This window comes from Triturus cristatus, chromosome 7 (assembly GCF_964204655.1).
Source record: "Triturus cristatus chromosome 7, aTriCri1.1, whole genome shotgun sequence".
Taxonomy (NCBI): domain Eukaryota; kingdom Metazoa; phylum Chordata; class Amphibia; order Caudata; family Salamandridae; genus Triturus; species Triturus cristatus.
In genome coordinates, this window is record NC_140590.1 from 554,848,545 (window position 1) to 554,871,556 (window position 23,012).

General features: G+C 46.9%; 1 protein-coding gene across 6 annotated transcripts in view; it reads left to right on the forward strand.

Annotated features, from left to right (window-relative positions):
- Positions 1–22,365, forward strand: part of GRB2 (growth factor receptor bound protein 2) — a 356,380-nt gene extending 334,015 nt beyond the window's left edge. For 3 of the 6 annotated variants that reach the window (XM_085617014.1, XM_085617015.1, XM_085617016.1), the window contains exon 6: positions 19,575–22,365. In XM_085617014.1, the coding sequence (XP_085473140.1) occupies positions 19,575–19,760 (186 nt within the window). In that variant the 3' untranslated portion in view covers positions 19,761–22,365. The remainder of the gene's footprint in view (positions 1–19,574) is intronic. The other 3 variants (XM_085617017.1, XM_085617018.1, XM_085617019.1) reach the window with 1 other exon arrangement.
- Positions 22,366–23,012: the final 647 nt, after the last annotated feature.

The window sequence follows — 23,012 nt, forward strand, 5'->3', positions numbered from 1 at the left end:
GTCACCATGCCCACTTTCTCCCCTCCTTCGCATCCCTCTAAGGAACGGGAGTGATTCCACCGTCTGGATCCAAAAAGAGTGTTGTCCTTCTACCTTGATAGCGTTAAAGAATTCCAGGTGGATGGCCGACTCTTTTTGGGGTATGTGGGCGTTAGAAAGATTGTGCGGTGCAGAAGAGGACACTCCCATGATGGGCTGTCCTGCATCAAAATGTGCTTAGCTCTGGCAAAAAAGCAGCCTCCTGAAGGCTTAATAGCTCATTCCACCAGAGTTGAGGCTTCTGCCACAGCTTTACAATGTAGAGTTCTAGTGCTTGACATTTGTCAGCTTGGACAGTCCAGTCTGCAGGGACAGCCTTTTTTGGCCCCTCTGTTCTGCAGGACTTCTAGTCTTAAACTGGTCCGCAGTCTCTCCTCCAGGGAGGGTATTTCTCGGGTATCTATTCAAAGGTAAGGAATCTGCGGCTAGATTTCTCTATGAGATGGACAAGTTGCCTACCTTTGGTAATGCCTTATGTGGTAGAGACATGATCTAGCTGCAGATTCCATACTGACCCAACCATCCTCCCTGCACTGCAGACAGGTTTGATCCTTTTCAGGGCCCTAGTTGTTCACAGCACCCCAGTGTCTATGCATTTCATGGTTCCACACTTCTGGCATGGAAAGTCGTGAAAAGTAACTGATGTCAGAGCGCCAAGGTGGAGCCTATATAGATGATGCAGAAGTCACTATGGCTCAGATGACTCCAACGACGTCCTGCGGAGCCGAGCGACACCACTTACCGGCGTGCAGGGGTATTGCCTGAAGAAAAATCTTCCAGATCCAGTCTGGAAACTATAATTGACGCTGGTACTGCATGTAAGGAGGCCTGGTGTGTAAGACTTGTTCTTTAACCTTAAAACACTCAGCTTGTGGTATGCTGGTGTACAATTATTCAATGTCCATAGTTACCAGAAATTGTTGAAGTAGCAATTGTGTTGTGTAGCCAATTAGAAAATCATCTGTGATATTGATGAAATGTGATGTGTCCCTTATATATACTTCACAACTGAAAGGTATTGCTCTACCTGGTCTATTTTGTACATTCTTGGGTCCCTTCAGTAGGATGTATAGAACTATGGATTCGTGTCACTCAGAAAGCCTTCCTCTCTGCTAGCCATTGTGACTATATGTATTGTTTTCTGAATTTCTGGTAAAGGATTGTGATTGTTTGGTGTAGTGTGTAGGATTACTAGGTTGGATATAGATCCTTGCCTTACTCTGGTACATTCTGAATAACAATGCCACTGCCTTTGTCAGGTGGCTTGATGATGGTCTTTGTAATCGTTTATGGCCAGTCTCTCTTCATAACTTCTATTGCTTCCAACATTCTTTCAAAATCAATATTCTCTAGCTGAAAAGTCTTTACCCACTCCTGGGAAGGGCTCTCGAATTCTGTTTCCGTAAGGCTAAAAACATTTGCAGATCTAAATCTGTAAACTTTGGGCCTGTTTGTATAGGTTTAGTCGCCTCAGAACAGTTCATATCCAGGTGGATTGGCTGTTACATAGTATTTAATCAAAAGCAAATACATTCTTATTTGGTAGAGCCAGAAAACTTTCTGCTAGGGTTAAGACTGCAACTACCACTATGTTGAGAAATATTCCGATAGTGGGAATCTGTAAGACCGGTAAATGGTGATCAAGCCACACATTCACAGGACACAATGGTCTTGATTTGAATTCCACAGCGGACGCCCATGTTTGCAAAACTAGTTTGGTTACATCTTTGACATTTCTTTTTTCTTCCACCCCCTGTTCTTTGGGATGAGCTTCCTACTCTATATATTGCTCATGATTGTCAGTAGAGAACCCCCGATGCAGAAGGACAAGTTGCTTCTAAACATGCACAACATGCACTTGGGATGCTAGTACTTTATTTCTCATCACCAATCTGCACAAGAAATGACATAATTGGTTTCCCGCCAACACATTTGTAAAAGAAGCAATGCATGAGGACTTCATTGCCTTTCACCCAGCTCTACAGGCAATAACTTCACTTTCCCCCTTCTCCCTACTTCAATCGACTCCTCAAGGCATCCCTAGCAAATGGCTGACACTTAGAAGGGCTTTGCTTGTTTGGGCCTGTTAGGACCAGGTAGGGCCTTGAGCCAGAACCTACCTTTCCACTGAAACTTACAAGGTAAGATATAATCATGTGCCTTATCCAGCAATCCCAATAATCACACCAAGACTATGCAAGCTCGCATAGCATCTTCACAATACATGCACACTACATCATACATAGCCCACTATCATACATCCCTCAACCCCACCCTGGTTCCTCAAATGGGATTCTGTGGCAATGTCAATCACTGGCTCTCCTTTTACCTTTCCAATCAACACCAGCTTGTTCACATGGACACCTTTAGGTCTCAAAAGGTTCCTATCATCTGTGGAGACTCCCAGGATTCCATAGTGTCTCCTGTCATCCTCAACCTTTATATTGCGCCCCTCGGGACTCTACTCACAGCTAACAGTATCAAGAGTCCCCAATATGCCGCAGATATATAACTCTGCCTTAAAGTCTCCTTTGTTCCATAGATCAACACTTCAAATCCTGCCTGCATCTCATCAGGACCTGGATGTTCAGTGTCTAATCAAGGCAAAATTCCTTTTATTTGCCAACAACAAGGAAGAAAAAGTAAAAACATGCCTCAAATACATGAACATTGATAGCTTTAAACCCCAACTTTCACTGAATGCCAAGTCTCTTGGATTCACCTTAGACACCTACCTCATCGTCACAAAACACTTTGCCAGATAATCAGACTGCCTGGTACCAGCGCTTAGTCTTAAAGGAAGTGGAACAGTTCCTTCCAGAACGTGACTTCAGACTGCTATTCATGCCCTCATACTCATGTATCTTGATGTTGGTAGCATCTGCTCCATGGTCTTCCACACTGACAGCCCTTAAGTGTATCCTCCACACTGCAGCGCATTTCATCCAGGACTGGAAGAAATATGATCACATCAACATATGATCAGAATGGCGAGGTCAACATGTTCGAGGCATGTGAACTGTAGATCACATGCTTTGGATACTTGTGCCATCGAGTGTTGGTCCGAATGTTTGCAAGTTGTTTTTCTTCAAAGAAGTCTTTCCGGTCACGAGGTAGATGACTCCTCCTTTTGGTGATAGTGCACATGGGCATAGAATCCATTGTTGGATTGTTTTTTCCACCATCTGGTTCGGACGTGTATTGCTGCGCTCCGGGTGGAAGCCGTTCTTCGGGCCCCTCCGTGTGCAATGCACTGTACCCACGTCCGTATTGTTTCAAACGCATATCCCACCTCTACGCGTATCTTATCCGTCGAGGAAAACCTCGATTTTCATGGAAGATCTTGGTAAGGCCGTCTAGCTGAACTGCGTCAGTCCACTTTGCAGTCGATGAAATGGACTACATTCAAATCCTGCTCACGGTGCCGCGCCAAGTATAAGCGCACCGACTTGCACGAAGTGTGCAACTTGTGCTTGTCTCCGGAGCACAACGAACAGGACTGCCAAACGTGCAAATCGTTGCGATCAAAGAAAACGCTCTGTTATCGTCGGGCTTGACGTTGCGAGACGCAGAGTCGAAACGACAAATACACGCCAGACATCTTCATCGAAGGATCCAAACACGAATTTGACGCACAAGGGGCCGAGGAAGAACAAGAGGAACTTAAGCCATTCCAGAAGACTTGCCACAAGGTTAACGTACCATGTGTACCGAATGCCCCTTAACCCAAACTCCAACTCAGCCGTAACAAAAGGCTTCGGTCCCACCCCCGGGCCACGGTCAGCAACGACAAGATGTTTCCGACACCCCACCCTCCGGCTCAGCACCGAAACACGTCTCTAAGCATTCTGGCTCGGGATCGAGTCAGCCAAAATAGGGCACCGAGCCAAAACCTTCAGGCTGTAAGACGAAAACCGCTTCTGAGCCGAAATCGTTGACACTAAAAACAAAGCCTCCATCGGCACCGAAACCTTCAGCGCCGAAACGTGATTCTACCTTAGCACCGAAATCCTTGGCGCTGAAACCTAAAACTGTTCCTCAGAAGCTGCAGGATCTGATTTTCGACGCCCCAACACCCAAATCAGACCCAAAACAAAAGGAACTTTATATAAATCCAGATACAGGATGTGTTCTTACTAAGTCACCTCAGAAATGCAAACCTGAGTTAAATGCACTTTTCTTTATTCATTTTAAGAGGAAATATGTGGGTACTAACCCTTCCCCGCCTCATCTTTTACCACGTTCCCCTACACCAACCTCTCCACATTTGCGTCATTTACTGATTACACCAACTAACTCTCCACCACAAACTGACGATGATGATTGAGGGGGGGGGGGGGGGGGGGATATTTTACCTATAGACCCCTGGAGGGATTAGCGTACAGATTCACCTACAGATAACGACCCAGATCTTTACCCTGCAAAGCCTTCCCCTCCAGACAATAATGTAGGATATCTAGAATTATGTGCTAGAGATGAAGAATATCATGGGGTACAGTTACACAAGGAATCTTTAGAGGAAGATCGCCTATTTGAAACACTCAGTGCCACACAAAGGGCTAGTCACACTCTACCTATGCTTAAAGGCATGATGAGATATGCCGATGACATCTTTAAAGCTCCAATGTGAGCTCTCATTCTCACCCCTGGAATTGATAAAAAATATAAATCTGCTCCCTCAGATCCAGTCTTTATTAAAGGACAGTTACCACTAGACTCTTTGGTGGTCTATAATGCCCGTAAACGGGCCAATTTACAGACTACAGGTGATGCTCCCCCTCCAGACAAGGAGTCAAAACTATTCGATGCCTCTGGTAAACGAGTAGCTGCCCAAGCAGCAAATCATTGGCGCATTGCCAACACCCAGGTCCTGCTAGCCAGATAAGATAGGGCACACTGGGATCAAATGGAGCAGTTGCTACAACTCCCCCCAGATGAGCATAAAGCAAAAGAGCAGGATTTAGTCCAGGAAGGGAAGCTTGTATTCAATTCCTCAATAAGATGTGCTTTAGATGCTGCAGACACCGAAGCTAGAGAGATCAACACTAGTGTGTTACTAAGAAAACCTGCATGGTTGAGGATTTCTTGTTTCAAACCAAAAGTACAACAGTCTATTTTAAATACTCCTTTTGACAAGGAACATTTCTTCGGACCCAAAATAGATAAATCTTTAAAAAAAAATGAAAAAAGACACAGAGGTAGCCAAGTCTATGGGATCTCTGCAGTCTCTCTCTTATCGGGGCTCCTTTCATCGCTTCTTCTACTATGGAGGGTCGAAAACCATGTCCTCAGACAATACTGTCACATCTTACAAAGAAAATAGTCAATCTTCCTCTACAAGGGGTTTCTTTAGAGGAGAATATAGAGGTAACAACAGCAAGGTCTAGGCAAGGGATTCACACCACGTAATTCCCCCTCCCCCAACAAGCAGTGACTTGCATACACTTCCCTCCGATCATGTAACACCTGTCAGGGGACGTCTTTTACAGTTCCTCCCCATTTGGCAATCTATCACCACAGGCAAATGGGTGTTGGGAATTATCCAACATGGTTATTGCTTGGAGCTTACCAACAATCCTCCAAACATACCGCTATGTTCTCACAAAATGTAACCAGAACATTTACATCTACTTCAGCAAGTAGTCCAGTCTCTCCTCTCCAAAGGAGCCAAAGAACCTGTGCCGTTACATCATCAAGGGACTCCCTGTATTTTCTCATCACCAAAAAGGACAGCTCCTTGAGACCTGGTCTAGATCTCCGAGAACTAAACCTCTACATACTGTCAGAGTATTTCCACATGGTAACACTTCAAAAAGTGCTCCCGCTTCTACAGCAGGACGATTTTATGTCTACTCTAGACTTGAAAGACTCATATTTCCACATTCCAATTCATCCGGTTCATCACAAATACCTCATTCATCATAGCATGTCATCATTACCAATTCAAAGTACTAATGTTTGGAGTCACCACTGCTCCCAGGGTATTTACCTAATGTCTGGCAGTAGTCGCAGAACATTTAAGGAGACAAAAAAATCCATGTCTTCCCATACCAGGACAACTGGCTCATCAAAGCCAGTACTTACCAGATGTGTCTCCATCACACTCAAACCACTATTCACCTACTTCACCAACTAGGGTTTACAGTGAATGCGTTGAAGTCTCAGCTACAACCTTTCAACACGCAAACTTATCTGGGAGCCACGATAGATGCTCAGAAAGCTCTAGCCACTCCCAATACATCTAGGATTCACATTATTGAGTCCCTTCTCACTTAATTTCAGACCAACCAATCATTGCCAGCAAGAGTCATAATGAAACTGCTAGGCATGATGGCATCTTACATTATAATTGTTCCCCATGCAAGACTTCACATGGGTCCCCTTCAAGAATGCTTAGCAAGTCAGTGGAACCAGTCGCAGGGTCAGTTAACCGATCTAGTGTTGGTGGATGGCCGCACCCATCGCTCTCTGCAGTGGTGAAACCCACAAAATGTATCCAAAGGGCGGCCCTTTCTCGACCCTGCTCCACGGACCGTGCTAACAGCAGACGCATCGATCACTGGTTGGGGTGCTCACCCACAGACTCGCACAATCCAAGGATTATGGACTTTAAAGTACAGGAGCCTACATATCAATCACCTAGAACTACTACCAGTGTTTCTAGCTCTCAAAGCCTTTCAAACTCACCTTATAGGCAAAACTGTCTTAGTCCGCACAGACAACATGACAGCTATGTACTACATACAAAAATGGGGGACACACACTCTCTCCAACTGTCACACCTAGCACAAGCCATTTGGAAATGGGCCATACATCACAAAATGTATCTCCTAGCCGAACACCTTCAAGGAGTAAACAATCAAATTGCATACCTTCAAAGCAGACCGAGACAGCAAATCAACAGGTGGGAACTTCATCCCCAAATTCTTCTTCCCTACTTTCAGTAATGGGGATTTCCTCACATAGACATGTTTGCCACAGCTCAAAATGTGCAAGCTTTGCCTCCAGGTTCCCACACCTGCTCTCCAAAGGCAATGCCCTATGGATGAACTGGTCAGGGATATTTGCCTATGCTTTTCCGCCTCTACCACTCATTCCGCTGGTAGTTTGGAAGCTCAGACAAACATCCCTAACACTTATTCTTATAGCTCCCACATGGGCACGTCAACCCTGGTTCACCACCCTGCTAGAGTTGTCAGTAGTTCCACACCAAAAGCTTCATCTCAACTCCAGTCTCCTCACTCAGAGCCATGGAGAAATCAAGCATCCAAGTCCCAAGGAACTCAACCTGGCTATGTGGCTCCTGAAGTAATAGAGTTTGGTTATTTACAAATACCACCAGACTGTATGAATATCCTAAAGAAGGCTAGGAGACCTACTACTAGGGCATGTTATGCAGCAAAGTGGAAACATTTTGTTATATATTGTAACAACAAGATCAATCCCCTTGATGCTTTAGTACAAAACATCATCAGTTATCCATTACATTTACAGCAATCTGGATTAGTTTATATATCCATTCAATTGCATTTAGTAGCAGTAGGTGCATATTTACAAAACAGACAAGACTTATCTCAATTCAGAGTACTAGTGATTAAAGTCTTTATGGAAGGACGAAAGAAAGTAATGCCACTAAGCGTTCCACCTGCTCCAGAACTTGAACATAGTCCTTACAAGGCTAATGGGACCGCCTTTTGAACCAATGCACAAGTGTCAACTACAATTTCTCTCAAGGAAGTTTGCTTTTCTTATTGCAATCACTTCCTTAAGGAGAGTTGGTGAACTCCAGCCACTAACTATACAAGAGCTTTTCTTTCAACTTCACAAAGACAAGGTGGTTCTTCAAACCAATCCCAAATTTTTTCCAAACGTGGTTTCTGCTTTTCACATCAATCAATCAGTTGTTACCTCTGTTCTTTCCTCAACCTGATTCTGTAGCAGAACGAGCTCTACACACACTTGATGTTAGAAAAGCTCTACTATATTGTGTAGAAAGAACAAAAGATTTTCGTAAAACAAAGCAGCTATTTGTTGCTTTTTCTTCACCACACAAAGGCGATCTTATTTCTAAATCAGGTATAGCAAGATGGATTGTTAAATATATACAAACATGTTATACAAAAGCAAAAGGAACATTGCCAGTTCCTCCTAGAGCGCATTCCACCCACAAAGTAGGGGCTTTATGGCCTGCTTAGGGAATATTCCCTTAGCTGACATCTGTAAGGCAGCAACATGGTCTACACCGCACGCATTCACCAAACACTATTGTGTAGATGTGTTCGCAAGGCGACAAGATAATGTAGGCCAGGCAGTACTTAAAACACTTTTTCAAGCAACAGCTACAGGTTAGCCACCGCTTTGGGAAAATACTGCTGTATAGTGTATGCAAAGCATGTGATCTACAGCTCACATGCCTTGAACGGATAATGTTACTTGCCCAGTAAGCATCTGTTCTTGGCATGTAGAGCTGTAGATTCACATGCGCCAACCAGCCTCCCGTTGTACCTATACCTGTTGCAGTTATTTATTATTTTACATTCATACGCATGAACATCTCTATTCTTCCTTTACTAACTCATTTCTCACCCTCTGCGGGAAAACAATCTAATAATGGAGTTGATGCCCATGCGCACTATCACCAAAAGGAGGAGTCACCTACCCTGTGACTGAAAAGACTTCTTCCAAGAAAAACAACTTGTAAACATACGGACCCAACACTAGATGGCAGGAGTATGCAAAGCATGTGAATCTACAGCTCTACATGCCATGAATAGATGCTTATTGGGTAAGTAACATTTTCCTTCTCACCCCAGTTTTGATGGAACTCCATCCCTTGATGGCCGGCACCATACTCAAAACCAGCTTCATCATTTGCGAAGCCGTTCTGAACGGCACCCCCGCTCATCTGCAGCCAGTCCACCATCAGACTGGGTACTAAGAAGTGTAAAATTTAAAAAAAAACAAGGAAGCAGGCCTTTTCCAATCTATTCACCGGGATCTGGAACAAACTCCTTGTATCCATAAAGACCGTCCAAACGCTGCTTCAGTTCAGGAATGCACTGAAGACACACCTCTATAGTGACATTCCAGTAGTCAGGTGCCTTCATCACGCATTGACTTCATGCTTGCCTTTGACCTGGTGCAGCGTTCCTCTGAATTATTGGCTAGGTTTACAATATCCAAATACCACATACATACATGAATATGACTGCAATGCGCATGACATCACTGTTGATGTGAGCGGTGCTTAATTTGTAAACAAAAAAATAAGTTCCAGGACCCTCGTAGGGAGGCCACTACTGCTGCACCCGCCCTTTTCCCTGCCAGCGTTGACAATGACCATACCAACATAGCCAATAACCCTCAGAGTCCTACAAGTTTGACAATTTAGACTATTCCAGGCCCCTACAGCTTAAGAACAGTTTGGCCAGCAGGTTATTACTCATTTTTCATATATATTGAATTAATAAACGACAGTTGTTGTGCTCCACTCTAAATGTCACAAACCGCGCCACCATATGGCTGTTATACATGCCGGTGTTGACAATTAAGTGCCAGTGCCGAGTCCTGAAAACCACAGGCTCAAATAAAGCACTGGATATGAGAGACCTAATTATAAATGTTATAAGTGATCTTGTATGTCGGATTACATATCACTATACCATTAAGACTATCAACGTGACAAATGTATTATTTCATTTATTGTTTAGTTTTAGTGTGTGTTTTATGTATTGATGTTTTGCTCTTAGGTGCTACTTATAATATTGTGAGGTCATAAGCATTACATTCAGTGTGTGAGTTATGGTTGCATGGCTGTTGCGTGAGATAGCGATTGCTGAGCTAACTAGAACTCTCAAATGTGAGTGGATTTTAGATGTTTTTTGTTACAATCACTTTAACTGTGTTTTTTCAGTGAATTCAGTTAATTCATGATGCGTTTTTAACATACATCAAGGTGCTGTAACCAATCCTAACAATAGTTTCACTTTAACTGTAGTTTTATAGTCAATTGCTTTTTTAAAAATTATATACATCATCCAACTTCTATAAAATTATGTCCTTCCCTTCTGCACACAGCTATTGGCTGTGCCCTGTGCCTAACACACCTCAGGGGGGCAAACCCGACTGTGCAGAGCCTTTACAAATGAAAGGGGTCATATGTCATCAAACACTGATAGCGCTCAGCATTGGGCCACCGCTTCTGCAAGCAGGCCCCCTGAGGACTGATAATCTGTCTTTCACCTCTCCACTCATGGGACTAGCGGGAGGACGAAGCAGAGGGTGTTTCCCAATTTCACCGGGACCGATGCCTTTGATTGAACCATGATGATGCCCTATGGGCGAACACCAAATCTGTTTGTACTTATGTAGTGATGGCACTTCACACTTCCTTCCTCCTAGTCTCCTGCCTAGCCTGTAGAATGTTGACATCATGATGATGTATTAGAATGCTGCAGTGCTCTTGGTTGTCAGTTGAGAGTTTTTTTTTTTGTTTTTTTTTTTGTTTTTTTGTTTTCCAAAACCTTTATTGTTCCATCGAAGAGTACACTGCTATTCAGCCAACAACCCGGAGGCAGGCAGCTAGTTTGCGAGGCGGAACTCCGCCCAAGCATTTGAGGTCGTACATTCGAACAGCAATACAACATTTTGTAATGAACCAAACAAAACAAAACTAACAGAGAGCCCGAGTCGAAAGGAAGCAAACAATGAATAATCGAAATGTCATAATCACCTTCACGCTGCGCCCACAGCCCACCCAGACAACGCAATCGACTGACAACCCCCCACAGAATGCGAGCCCCAAACCCCAGATCACTTATGTCAGGCGGATCACCACGTACAGCGCACCACAGTCAAACTCCAACCTCGCCACGTCACCAAAGCCACAATCAGACCGCCTAGTCATCTTCCAACGCTGTCGTTCTAGCCAACCAATCCACCAGTGGCTGCCATATATCTACAGGTCGCGAGCGCTGTGGCAGCTGGTCCCAGTATGAGGTCAGCTGCTCCCTACAGTACACCGCCGATCTTATCCAGGCCGCCACTTTCGGCGGCATCGACTTCTTCCAGTGTAGCGCTACTTGACGCTTAGCTAGTAATAGTAAAAGGGCCACAAGCCTACGTGAGGCCTTAGGCACATTTCTAACGAATCCCAAGAGGGCCACAAGTGGGTCCGGCTCCAGTTCCACCTCCGCAATTTGCCCCACGGTATTGAAGACTGCAGTCCAGAAGTCGCGTATGGGACCACACACCCATACAAGGTGATAGAACGCGGCCTCCTTCTCACCGCATCTCCAACAGTTCGCATCAGACCGCAGTCCCATCCTACACAGTTGCATGGGCGTACGGTAAGTCCGGTGCAGATAGTTGAAGTGTACCAACCGCAGCCTATAATTAGGGGATAGGTTTTCAAGTTGGGAGCAACAGTACTCCCACTGTTTCTCGGTAATAGATATACCCGCTTCATGTTCCCACGAGGATCTAGAGTCAGTGTGCACAACCGGAGCTGTGTGTTGAGTAGCTCTATAGATACGTGTGATCAGTTTGCGCGCGGAGGAATTCGAGAGTACGTCCTCCAGGGCCGCAAGCGTCGGCGGAGCATCTGGAAACATAGGGTACCTGCCCTTGCATGCGGACCGCAGTTGATAGTAGAGAAGAAGCTCCGAGGCCGTCGGTTCCGGCGCTGCCGCCATATCCCGCAATGCAAGGAAGGTATTGTCCGGGTACAAGTCTCCCGCCACCGTCAGGCCGCAGGCCTGCGCCCGCCGCACCACCGCCGTGTCCGTCAAGGGCCCCAATAGTGGATTATCCGCAAGGGGCATGCTCGGCGCATATAAATCATCAACGCCCGCACGTTTGGCAATGCTTGACCAGGCCCAGCGGACCATTTCAACAGTGTCAATGTCATCCCGGGAGCTTCTGTATCTCTGATACACCGCTGCACGAAGGGGGCAGGGGGCCGCAACGTCCATCTCGATAGCCACGTGCGGCTGGTAAGGGATCGGGTGCTGCCAGAAGTGCAGGTATTGGGCCTGAGCACTGTACGCATATAGCTCCATGTCCGGGGCCGCGAGGCCTCCCTGCCAGAAGGGAAGTGTGAGGAGGTTCCAGGCCACTCTGGGCTGCTTACCCGCCCAGACCAGTTCAAGCAAGGCGGAGCGAAGCCGACGGAAGAACGACCTAGTGAGTGGCAGGGGGATGTTAACGAATAAGTAAAGAAACTTAGGAACGACCACCATTTTAGCAATTGCTATGCGGCCCATCAGTGATAGCGGCAGCGCCTTCCAGCGCCTCACCTTACACTCCAGCCACTCCACGGCCACACCAAAATATGCCAGCCATATGTCCTGCACCGATCGGCTAAAGCGTACGCCCAGGTATTTAATCTCATCAGTGACCCAGTCAATCGGGAATTCTGTATGGCATTGACTCGTACTGTCCGTCAGCGGGAACATCGCCGACTTCGACCAGTTGATATCGATACCTGTGAGGCCACTGTATCTTGTCACCTCGCGCATCAGTGGGTCAAAGTTGTCCGATGGATTCATCATATATATGGTTATGTCGTCGGCGTACATAGACACCAACAGGCCACGCGATGTGAAGCCAATACTGCGATGAGTGTGATGTTGGCGCAAACGAGCCGCCAGCGGCTCCGTCGCAATGGCGAACAGCAATGGCGACAAGGGGCAGCCCTGCCGAGTCCCTCTGGTTATGGGGATCGGGGCAGACGTCTGACCATTAACCCGCACCCTAGCCGTCGGGTGATTATAGAGTATTCCAATACGCCTGGCAAAGGAGGGGCTGAAACCCATGCGAGTGAATAACGCCCGTAGAAATTTCCACTCTAATGAGTCGAACGCCTTAGTGGCGTCAAGCAATGCGGCCGCGGCTTGTTCCTTGGGATCCAAATAATGCAGGAGCCCAAACAGCACTCTGAGATTGTGGGAAGTGGACCTCCCCATTACAAAGCCCGACTGATCGGACAACGCTATCTGTGGCAGCATAAATTTCAGACGGTCAGCGAGTAATTTCGCGTAAATTTTGGCGTCAAGATTAGTTAGCGAGAGTGGGCGATATGAGTCCGGGGTAACAGGATTTTTGCCAGGTTTAAGCAGCGTAATGATAAGGGCCTCTCGCATCGAGGAAGGGAGGATGCCCATCTCCATCGCTTCCTCAAAAACACTGTGCAATCGCGGGACCAGTAGGTCTGCATATTCCTTGTAGAAGGCCGCCGTGAGCCCGTCGGGGCCTGGTGCCTTGCTGAGTGGCATAGCAGCAATCACCGCTCGAATGTCCTCCTGCGTGAAGGGTAGGTCCATATATTGTCGGGCATTATTACTGAACCACTCAAGTGCTATGGTGTCCAGGTAGTCACTAATAATAGTGTCATCAGGTGTAACCTTAGAGGTATACAAGTCCTTATAGTAATCTGTCATCACTGTCAGTATAGCCGGAGGATCTCGAATCACTTCACCCCCTGACCCTTGTAGCTCGAGAATATGCTCCGACCCACGTGGCGGGCGCACCATGCTTGCTAGTGTTCGTCCAGCTCGATCACCCTCTCCGTAACGTCTGGCCTGAGAATCTTTGGACAAGAACACGACCTCCCTCTCCGCCTCCTCTTGATACTTGGTCAGCTTCGTCCTGAAGGCTGCACTCGCACCACCAGAAGGGGCCGCCATCATCGCAGCTTCAAGCTGGGCTAGTTCAGATTCCAACTTGCTCAGGGTATCTCTAATGGAGCGCAGAACCCCAGTTTTGAGCGCCATGCAATGACCCCTGGTTACTGCCTTACAGGCCTCCCGGAGCACGCCAGGTGAATCTACTGAGCCCTCGTTGAGTGCGAAGTATTCCTCCAATCTTTCCCGCAAAGAATGCTGGAAGACCTGGTCGCGCAGCGCACGGGAGGGGAACCTCCAACTAAACGGCTGAATGTACTGCGGCGGCGTGGATAGCGTCAAGCAAACCGGGGCATGATCAGAAAGAGACCGCGGCAAGTGAGTCACCTCTAACACCGATGACTGCAAATCTCTGGACAGCAGCCAGAAGTCCAATCTGGACCAGGCCGCACGATGAGCTGTGATACACGTACCGGCGCGGGCCTCAGGGTGCAGTGTCCTCCAGGAGTCCACCAGCCCTGCCTCTTGCATAATATGGCCAAGCGCCTCCGACGCCCTGGGGTGATGTTCCCGAGTTGTGCCCTGCCTATCTTTAGTATCTGACAGTACCACATTATAGTCACCTCCCCACAATATCGCCGCAGGTCCACAGGTCCGCACCCTATGCCACAATTCCTCGTAGAACTCTGGATTATCGTCATTCGGGCCATACACATTCACCAGAATCACTCTCGCGCCGCACAGCGAACCGACCAACAGAACATACCTGCCCCCTGCGTCCCTGATTTCCTCATGCGTCCTCCAGTGAAGCCCCTTTCTGATAAGTATCGCCACCCCTCTAGAGTAGTTAGAATAGTGAGCGTGGACTACCTCACCCCATCGATTGTGCCTGAGCAGCTGCGCAGCATTGGCCGTCAGGTGCGTCTCTTGCAGAAGGCAAATGTCCGCACCTTTTCTAATTAGGAAGGCCTGTATCAGTCTCACTTTCCGTCTATCATTCATGCCCCGTACATTCCAGGTAATACACTTTATGCTATTCACAGCACCAGGCGTGTTAACAAAGTTCGGGCAAGCATCAGACATACACCAACCCCCCAGTCACCCGGCCAATGCCTGCCAAGTCTCGAAGCAAGCATTTCCAACCCAGCGGGTCTCAACAGAGGGGGGCGGCCATGCCTCAGCAATCTGTAAGCCCGCCGACAAGGTAGGGAACCTCCACACAGCAACAAGCATTGGAATAAAACTCGATCAGGCCACGGACCTGTTCCTCGTTGCGTCACTTCCTGCAACCCTTCTCTGACAGACAGCACACATCCCACCCGGCCATCCGGGCAGCCTGCCCGGCAAATGCCAGAACACCTCTTGCTAGGTGACTGTCGACATGGCAGCGTGCAGTGCACAATGTGCGATTCAATAGCAGTTTTCGCCTCCTCCGACCCAGCTCTAAAACTTAAATAGAACTTAACAAAAACCCCCAACCACGACCAAACCCCTACCCCACCCGCTCCAACCCCCCAATCAGGTTGTGCAATGACCTCCCAGGTCCCCCTCCCAACTACGACAACTGTAACTACAGTCCCTAGATGTGAACAATGAATGGGAATCATCCCTTGAGGTACGCAGGTTGGCCACCCACAAACCCCGTACTCATGACAGGGCGATCGAGCGCGGGCCCAGTGTACCAGCTCGAGGACCCTCCCCCCCCAATCCCGCAGTCCTGCTCAGCTCCCTTCCAGCATCTGAAATTGGTACTCCAGGGAATTAAACATTCTCTATGGCCCAGCACAGCGCGGACAGGCAATACCCAGCGACTTAACAAGAAGCATACAGGAGCAGTCATTCAACATCACTTAGCCTGTCCCTCTGGTCCGGGTCATCTGCAGGTGCCTGAGACTTTTGGTCCTTTAACAGTTGTTTGGCATATTTTAGAGCCGCCTTCGCATCAACAAAGAAGGACGGTTTAACGGGACCTTGGACCCGGAGTTTAGCAGGGTAGATGAGGGAGTATTTGGTGCCCGCCTGTTGAAAAAGTTTCTTCGCCGGCAAAAATTCCCTTCGAGCGGCCTGAACCTGCATCGTATAGTCCGGATATAGTGCAATGTGGTTGCCCTTGTATTGCACGTCTGACATGTCTCTTGCCATTCGTAAGATCACGTCCCGGTCCCTATAATTTAAGATTCGTGCAATAATAGGCCGGGGCGGTGCGCCTGGTTTAGGCCTGGGCCCCAGTGATCTGTGAGCCCTCTCGACCAGGAACATCGAAGACAAACCCGACCCAAACAGATCCTTACACATTTGTTCAACAAAGAGCTCCATGTTGGTTATGTCCGTCGTTTCCGCCACACCCGTGATGCGGACGTTGTTGCGCCTCGAGCGCGCTTCCAAATCCTCATTTTTCTGTTGTATGAGTGTCAGGATCTTATCCATGCCCCGCAGTTGGCCGGCAAGGCCGGTCTGATTTTCCTCCGTGTCGGCCACACGTGTTTCGAGCGATTCCACTCTCCCCTCTTGCTTGTCCATGCGAGACGTGATACCGTCCATGCGGGCCGCCAGCGCATCCATTTTGCCATCAATGCCATGTAAACTTGTTTTCAGTTCCTGAAACATGGCTTTAATGTCCACATCCTGAGCACCACTCCGGTCTGCTCGAGAAGACTCAGCCTCACGGAGGTCTGGGTCTGGGTCCGGCGGCTTCTGCTTGGACTTGTCGAAGGTGATTTTCGGCTGCCGCGTGTCCGGTTTGCCCATTGCCGCTCACCGGACGCTACCCGGCGCCCGTAGTATGTGTGGGCGGCCGAGCCGCGAACTCCTCACACTGCACCAGTCAATCGCCAACCACCAGCGTCTCGTCAAGGGCAGCAGGGCGGTTAGGCCTCGTTGGTAGGCAAGAGGGCTGGGTCCCCAGTGGCGGGACACGCACCGGGCACAGAGAAAGCGGGGTGAGTCACAGCGTAGGCCGTCGGAGCAGGCCAACACTAGTACAGCCGTTCACTGTCCGCATCCCAGGTCAACGCCCCAACATCCCTGCAGTATGGTCGGGCATGTACGGCAGCCGACCACGACTCTCCAATCGTCGCCCTGGAACCTTCGACCATAGAACTACGGCTTCAGGGAAAATGGCCGCCACTGCAATCATCCGATCGGGCCCGTCACTGTTCACCGGCATGCAATCCAGGGGCAGGCGAGGGAAAGGAACAGATCAGAGTCTGACCATGAGGTTCGGCAACACGTGCTCCCAGAGCAGGGCCCAGCAGCGCCCGCCGATCGCACGCATCAAGACCTTTTCGCGCCGTCCCCGGTAGCCAGCGAGCTCCCAGAGCGCCGCAGTGCGTTCGGGCCTCTCCCCTAGACGCACCTCCAGTCCACGTTCGGTGTCCCTCCACACCAGCCGCCGCTGTCTCAGCCTCACTGTTTCAGCCGAAGGGGGTGAACATCCGGCGGGGCGCGCGTCTCCTGGGGCGATCGAACAGCCTCTGCCGCACCCCTCGAACAGGTTTCGGGCCCTCCACACGCAAGGCCCCGGCTCTCGCGATTGTTGTAGGCCTCCGCGTCTCCGTGCTTCCCGCGGGCCGCTCTCCGCCCACGCGTCTCCGACGGGGTCAGAACAGCCAAAGCACAGGGCGGGCACCCTGGACTACCGTCTCGGGCGGGGAGGTCCGAGCTCGCACCCCAGTTCAGCAAATAATTGAAGGATTTCTGTGCTCGATCGGCGGAGCTGCGGTTTCAGGCAGCCATTCCGCTCGGCAGCCAAGCCACGCCCGGTTGTCAGTTGAGAGTTAGGGCTGAGCTGGTACCATCCTGCTCCTGGTGGGGTTTTTATTATTTCCTTTACTTTAACTTAATTTATGTACTCTTATCCTGTACCATCTACTTAAAATATACTTGATCAATTACCTGGATTCAATGATCATCCTTCACTACACTTATTTTGGCGACGATTTGGTCTGATCATCCTTCACTACAACTTACCGCTGAACCAGAGTACCATTGGCCATTAACCAGTGGAGCTGTCCTATGCACCTATTGAGGAGTCTGGCTATGGTTCACCCCCTCGGCCGTCACCTACCCAGGCGGACATCGGTCATTGTTTTTAATGATGCCTCACGGTCTTGTCTATCTTTCACTTTGACTGCTTGTTTCCCCTGAAGTCCCCTCCTCCCTCTGGTCTGCCTGACACTATCTGCATTCCTTTTCCCCTACTTACCTTTCCCCCTCTACATTCCATCCCACATAAGACGTTTTGTCTTTGCTACGTAACGCGAATATAACTTGTTATCGTGTAATCTCATGTTTTTCTACTGTCTGTGCTCACCACGGAGTCCGAACAACCTTGGCCGATGCCCAGTGGAGCTGTCCTATGCAGCTATAGAGGAGTTTGGCCCTGGTTCACCCCCAAAGGCCGTCACCTACCCAGCCGGACATCTGACATTGTTTTCCTCGCTTCCCTGTTATGTTTCCTTCCCTCTTTCTTTCTCCTATGTCTATACTTGGAATCTGTAACTGAAGTAATCCTGTAATCTGTAACTTGCTGATCATCATGTAAAGCGCTTTGATACCTCCGGGTCTAGCCAGTGCTATAGAAAACTTTGCAAATAAATAAAATGAAAAATATATATATATATAAAAGGGGCCTGTGTCTGTATGAGTTTGGGAACTCAAGAGGAGTTTGCAGACCTCACTATTTAAAGAATGTTTTATATTTTTTGAGTGGATGTGCCTCAGGAATCCTACCCTATGGTTTGTGGTCAGGGAGTACCCACTCTGCCCCTTTATCTGGCATCGTTCTGTGGCGGCCACAAGAGAACATATTGTCTAGCTGCTGGCAAGTTAGCCCTTGGGTGTGCACACCGAGCTTTGGGTTTGCAGATCCAAAGTGGACAAAGGGGTAAAAAAAATTCCATTGAATCAATATTATTTTTTAAATTTCGGTTTGCGAACTGTCCAGATGATTAAGGGTCTCCATATCTTTAACTTAACTCTTGCATGCCTGTTGATCCATTACTGTAACATTAAGTTCCAAAACAACTGAACTGAACAAGCAGACGCCTCTTTGATGTTTTATTCTTATACCAAGTTTGGTGTAATTCTGTTGAGCAGTATTTATGGGTATCAGAGAACATGGGACTTAAAATGGCAAAAGTCAGTTTTGACCCTTTAATGCCCTCCGATTCCTCCATCCAAAAAGCTCTCTAACCCCTGCCATCTCCGTCTTATATCTGCGCTAAAATTGCCATGCTGAGCTCAGCAGGATTTACTTTTTGTTTTTAGAAAATATTGTGCAGAATTGTCAAATGACATCAATGTTATTTATAAAACCAAAAACATATATTCATGGGAAACGCTGACCTAACAGTAACTACACATTTGGTACAGCTGACAGTGTAATATAGGGGGAATGTGTGTGTGTTTTTTTTTATTTTTTTTTAAGTACCCTGGGATCCGGCATGTAGACATGACTGTTAAGTGCTTATAACTTTTATGAATATTTTCCTGAAAGAGAACCAGGATTACAAAGAACTAACTTTTCCTTATGCGGTATACACATATTAGCTGAATGGAATGTTCTCCCACACAAGCATCCCTCCTTGAAGAGTCATCCTTTAATGTTTGACCTCGCTTCTCCCTGAAAGTGAAAGTTTTAAAACTCAGCATTTCAGTGAGTTTATTGTATTATATGGCTCCTGTGTTGCTGATGACTGTGTCAATACTTGACCCAAGAATAGCCTAGTTTCCATTATGTCCCATAGTATCGAGAGAAGTGGCCTGACAGGGCAAAAGGGTTCAAAGCATGAGTTGAAAAAACAGAAAGTTACACAAAACGTATGTATTCCTAACTCTTAATATACGTGCTTAAATGTCTGGACCTCTGTGCAACAATTGGGCAATAACTTCTTTTCTGTCCTTACTTTACAGCAGCCAACACACGTCCAGGCCCTTTTCGACTTTGATCCACAGGAAGAAGGGGAACTGGGCTTTCGCCGCGGGGACTTCATCCAGGTCATTGACAACTCCGACCCCAACTGGTGGAAGGGCGCTTGTCACGGGCTTACGGGCATGTTCCCACGCAATTACGTCACCCCTGTGAACCGCAACGTTTAATAAGTGGATCAGAGTATTTAATACATAACAGAGGAGGGAGGACCCCTGCAAAAGAAAAACCACGTACTGTCCAAAGGATGGAGAAGCCTTCAAGTGGTGGGATCCTCCCATCTTCTCCCTCTGGAAAGAGCAAAGGCCTCTTCTATGAAACTTTTGGAGATTCCCTTTGGAGGGGACGTTTGGTTTTGAATGCCAAAACTTACCTTTAAATTAAGAGAGATTTTTTTTATACATAGATTTCAACAGCCGCTCCTGTGGCCTGTTCCTTCTGCACATCCCTGCTCTCCCACTTCCTGTGTCTGTCTCGTTGCATGCAGTTAAATGCCATAAAAAGCGCTCACCTCCTGATCAATGATAAACTGCTGGTATTTTATCTCTATGCAAAGGGGATCATGGTTTGTCTGATTAGAGTCGAGAAGAGAAAGATGCTTCTCGTGTCTTGCCTCAGCACTCCCGGTGTTCTACCTTCTTCAATGAATGTTGATCTATGAGTTTCCTGCAGCAGCGTTTGGGTCTTGTGTGCAGCGTGTTCCCAACCACCACCTCCCAACCCTTAAGCAGCCGCCATATTAGGCCTGGATTGAGTTTCAAGCTCAGGCATATTTCAAGTGACCTCGCTGCATTTTTTCCTCTCTTGTATTCAAAAGATGTCCAAGCACTTTTTCATTTATTTTTCCATAGTGCCTTCTTCCTGGATTTTCTTTCCATTTGTTTGTTGTTGTTTTTTTTTTTTTTTTTTTTTTATAAAGGTGTAACCACAGTCCTTAAAGTTTCAGGTTAGCTTTCTCGACTAACGTTGCAAGTTAACTTTGTTTGTTTGATGTACATGTCTTCACAAGGGGAGCATGTGGGAGTGGATAGTATTGTCGTAAAGATTCGAATACCTCCTGATGCTAATGTTAATCTAATACTTTACAGCACCTTCCCATTTTCTATGCATGGCAGGCACATGTGAATCACCGTTAGCCCCAAGCCTTTGCTGCTTTTTATTCCAAGAGAGGTAGTTTACACATTGGAAAGATGTTCATGCACAACCTGCATTTGAATTGCAGAGGCAAACTTAAACAATAAGGACCTGGTATTAAAATGTAGTTAGCGGTAATGCCACACATACCTTGCAGAGTTATTATTCAAGGCAAAAATAACAGCTTTACATATTGATAGCTGAACACTAGATGTGTCTGCTTCTTGATCCCAAGGCCTCTATTTGAAGTTTGAGGTGTGGTTTAGGTGAATTGTTCCTTCAGCCTTGTACCACAGACTTCACAATATTTGGAGCTTGAGGGGTGGGAGGAGGGTGTCCTCCACGTTCTACAGACTCTTCAGTTTCTGTTGTGTTAAGGGCTTGTACACACCGGCAGTGGGTTTAATGGTGCTAAGAAGATGAGAAACCAGTAGTGATCTCAATAGGAGGACACAGCCAGGTTTTAAACAATGTTCTGAAGTTTTGAAAGTCTGGAATTTTGCACAGGAACGGAGTTTGAAACAGTGGGGGCCCCAGACATGAGATGGCTCTCGGTGTCTTTCTCACGCAGTGTCAGAAGTTTAAGGCATCTGGCCTGGATCTGCAGGCACTTCAAAGTCTTGATCGTGCAGTATTATTTATAAAAGAACCGCAGTAGCTGGAAGCTCGTGCGGAATTCAGATATTTGTTGCCAATGTTTTACCTTAATTATTGCCTTTAATTCCTAAAGACGTCATAATGTCCCGACATGTTGAGTTCTAGAAATCTCATACTTCCTGTTTTCTTTTATTTGCCTTACAGTCTGGAAGTTAGATTGGCCTCTCCACGTAATTGGGATAGAGGAAAACTAGAAAACATAAGCTGGAGAAAATATGTTTTTGTAAATCACTGGGGATGAAACATATATTTTTAATGACTTGGTTGAGAGAAAGCTGTTCATGGTCTGCAATTACCAATCTGTCTGTTGTTTTGGGAACACTGCAGTGAGACTCTTGGGTTAGATTTGCTTCTCATGGGTGAATTGGAGACTTTCTTAATTGTCTTTAAATTTTGTCATTTAAAAGAGGTATGAAGACTTGATATTCTTGGCAATTTTGTATATCAGCAGAGTTGTAGATGCATTCATTGGACATAGCTTGCACCAGTGAATGTGTTTGCAAAGGTGCAGTGATAGCTGCTGTTAGTGTGTTTTTTCCATTGGATATAGATGGGATCAAAGAGTTGTCTGGTGAACATGGGTTCAGCTTTTCATTTAGAGCTGGTTGGTTGCCGTAGTCTAAGAAATTGCCAAACTGTTACGAAACTCCGTGCATTTCCATTTGGGGTCCCATTGAAGGTTGAAGCTGGCTGTACTTGTTTTACTTTCCCTCTCCTTACTTTTCATTGCTTTTCTTTTTTATATAGCTTCTTTTCCCAAATTGCCTGAAAGCAGTCTCTGGGATTTTTCCCTGGACATCTGATTGTTTCTTTCGGGATCGGTGTTTGTCGAACATCTGTCTTGTGTGTACATATATATAAAACAAAATCAGTGTTTAAATAAACAAAATGGCTTCTGTACGTAATCTAACTGATGCAGCATTTCCTAGATAGCAACTAATAAACTGTGAATAATAAAGCTTTCGTGCTGTGTTCAGTCATCTAGCATGTTGTATTTGTCATTTATCCGATTATTGCATTACCTCGCAGAGTAAGCAAAGCGTGGGCGATTAAAGATGGAGTGAAAGTGTAAAATTTCGGTTTTTGTATAAAAGAAACCTACAGTGAAACTCATTTTGTTAGCATTAATTCCTGCTTTTATTTAAAGAGTTCCATTCACCCCATCTATGTATGTATGTATGTATATGGTATCTATATAGAGCAAACGTAGCCAGAGGAAGTGGACTGTTGGAAGAGAGGGAAATGGGGAAACTGAGCGAAAATAGTTCCTCCATGCCACTGCACACCAGAGTCTTGACATTTACAGTGGAAGGATACATCATCCAATCGGAGTAATACGAGACAATGGAAGGATACATCATCCAGTCAGAGCACTACGAGACCTAAATGCTCCTGGGTGAGAGAAAAAACACAAAAATAAGGACGGAAACTATTTAATCAGGAGCAGGGGGCATGGAAAGACAACAAAGCCATCCAATCATGAGCGAGAAGGTCACTCAAAGCCCACTCTTAAGGATGTTATGTATTTGAAATAGTAGGTCTTGCCAACAATCCAGGAAACAACAATCATTGAACAATGTATGGGAGAAGGGAAAGGGGGCTCCTAAGTTCTGGTCCAAGAGGGGACTTTT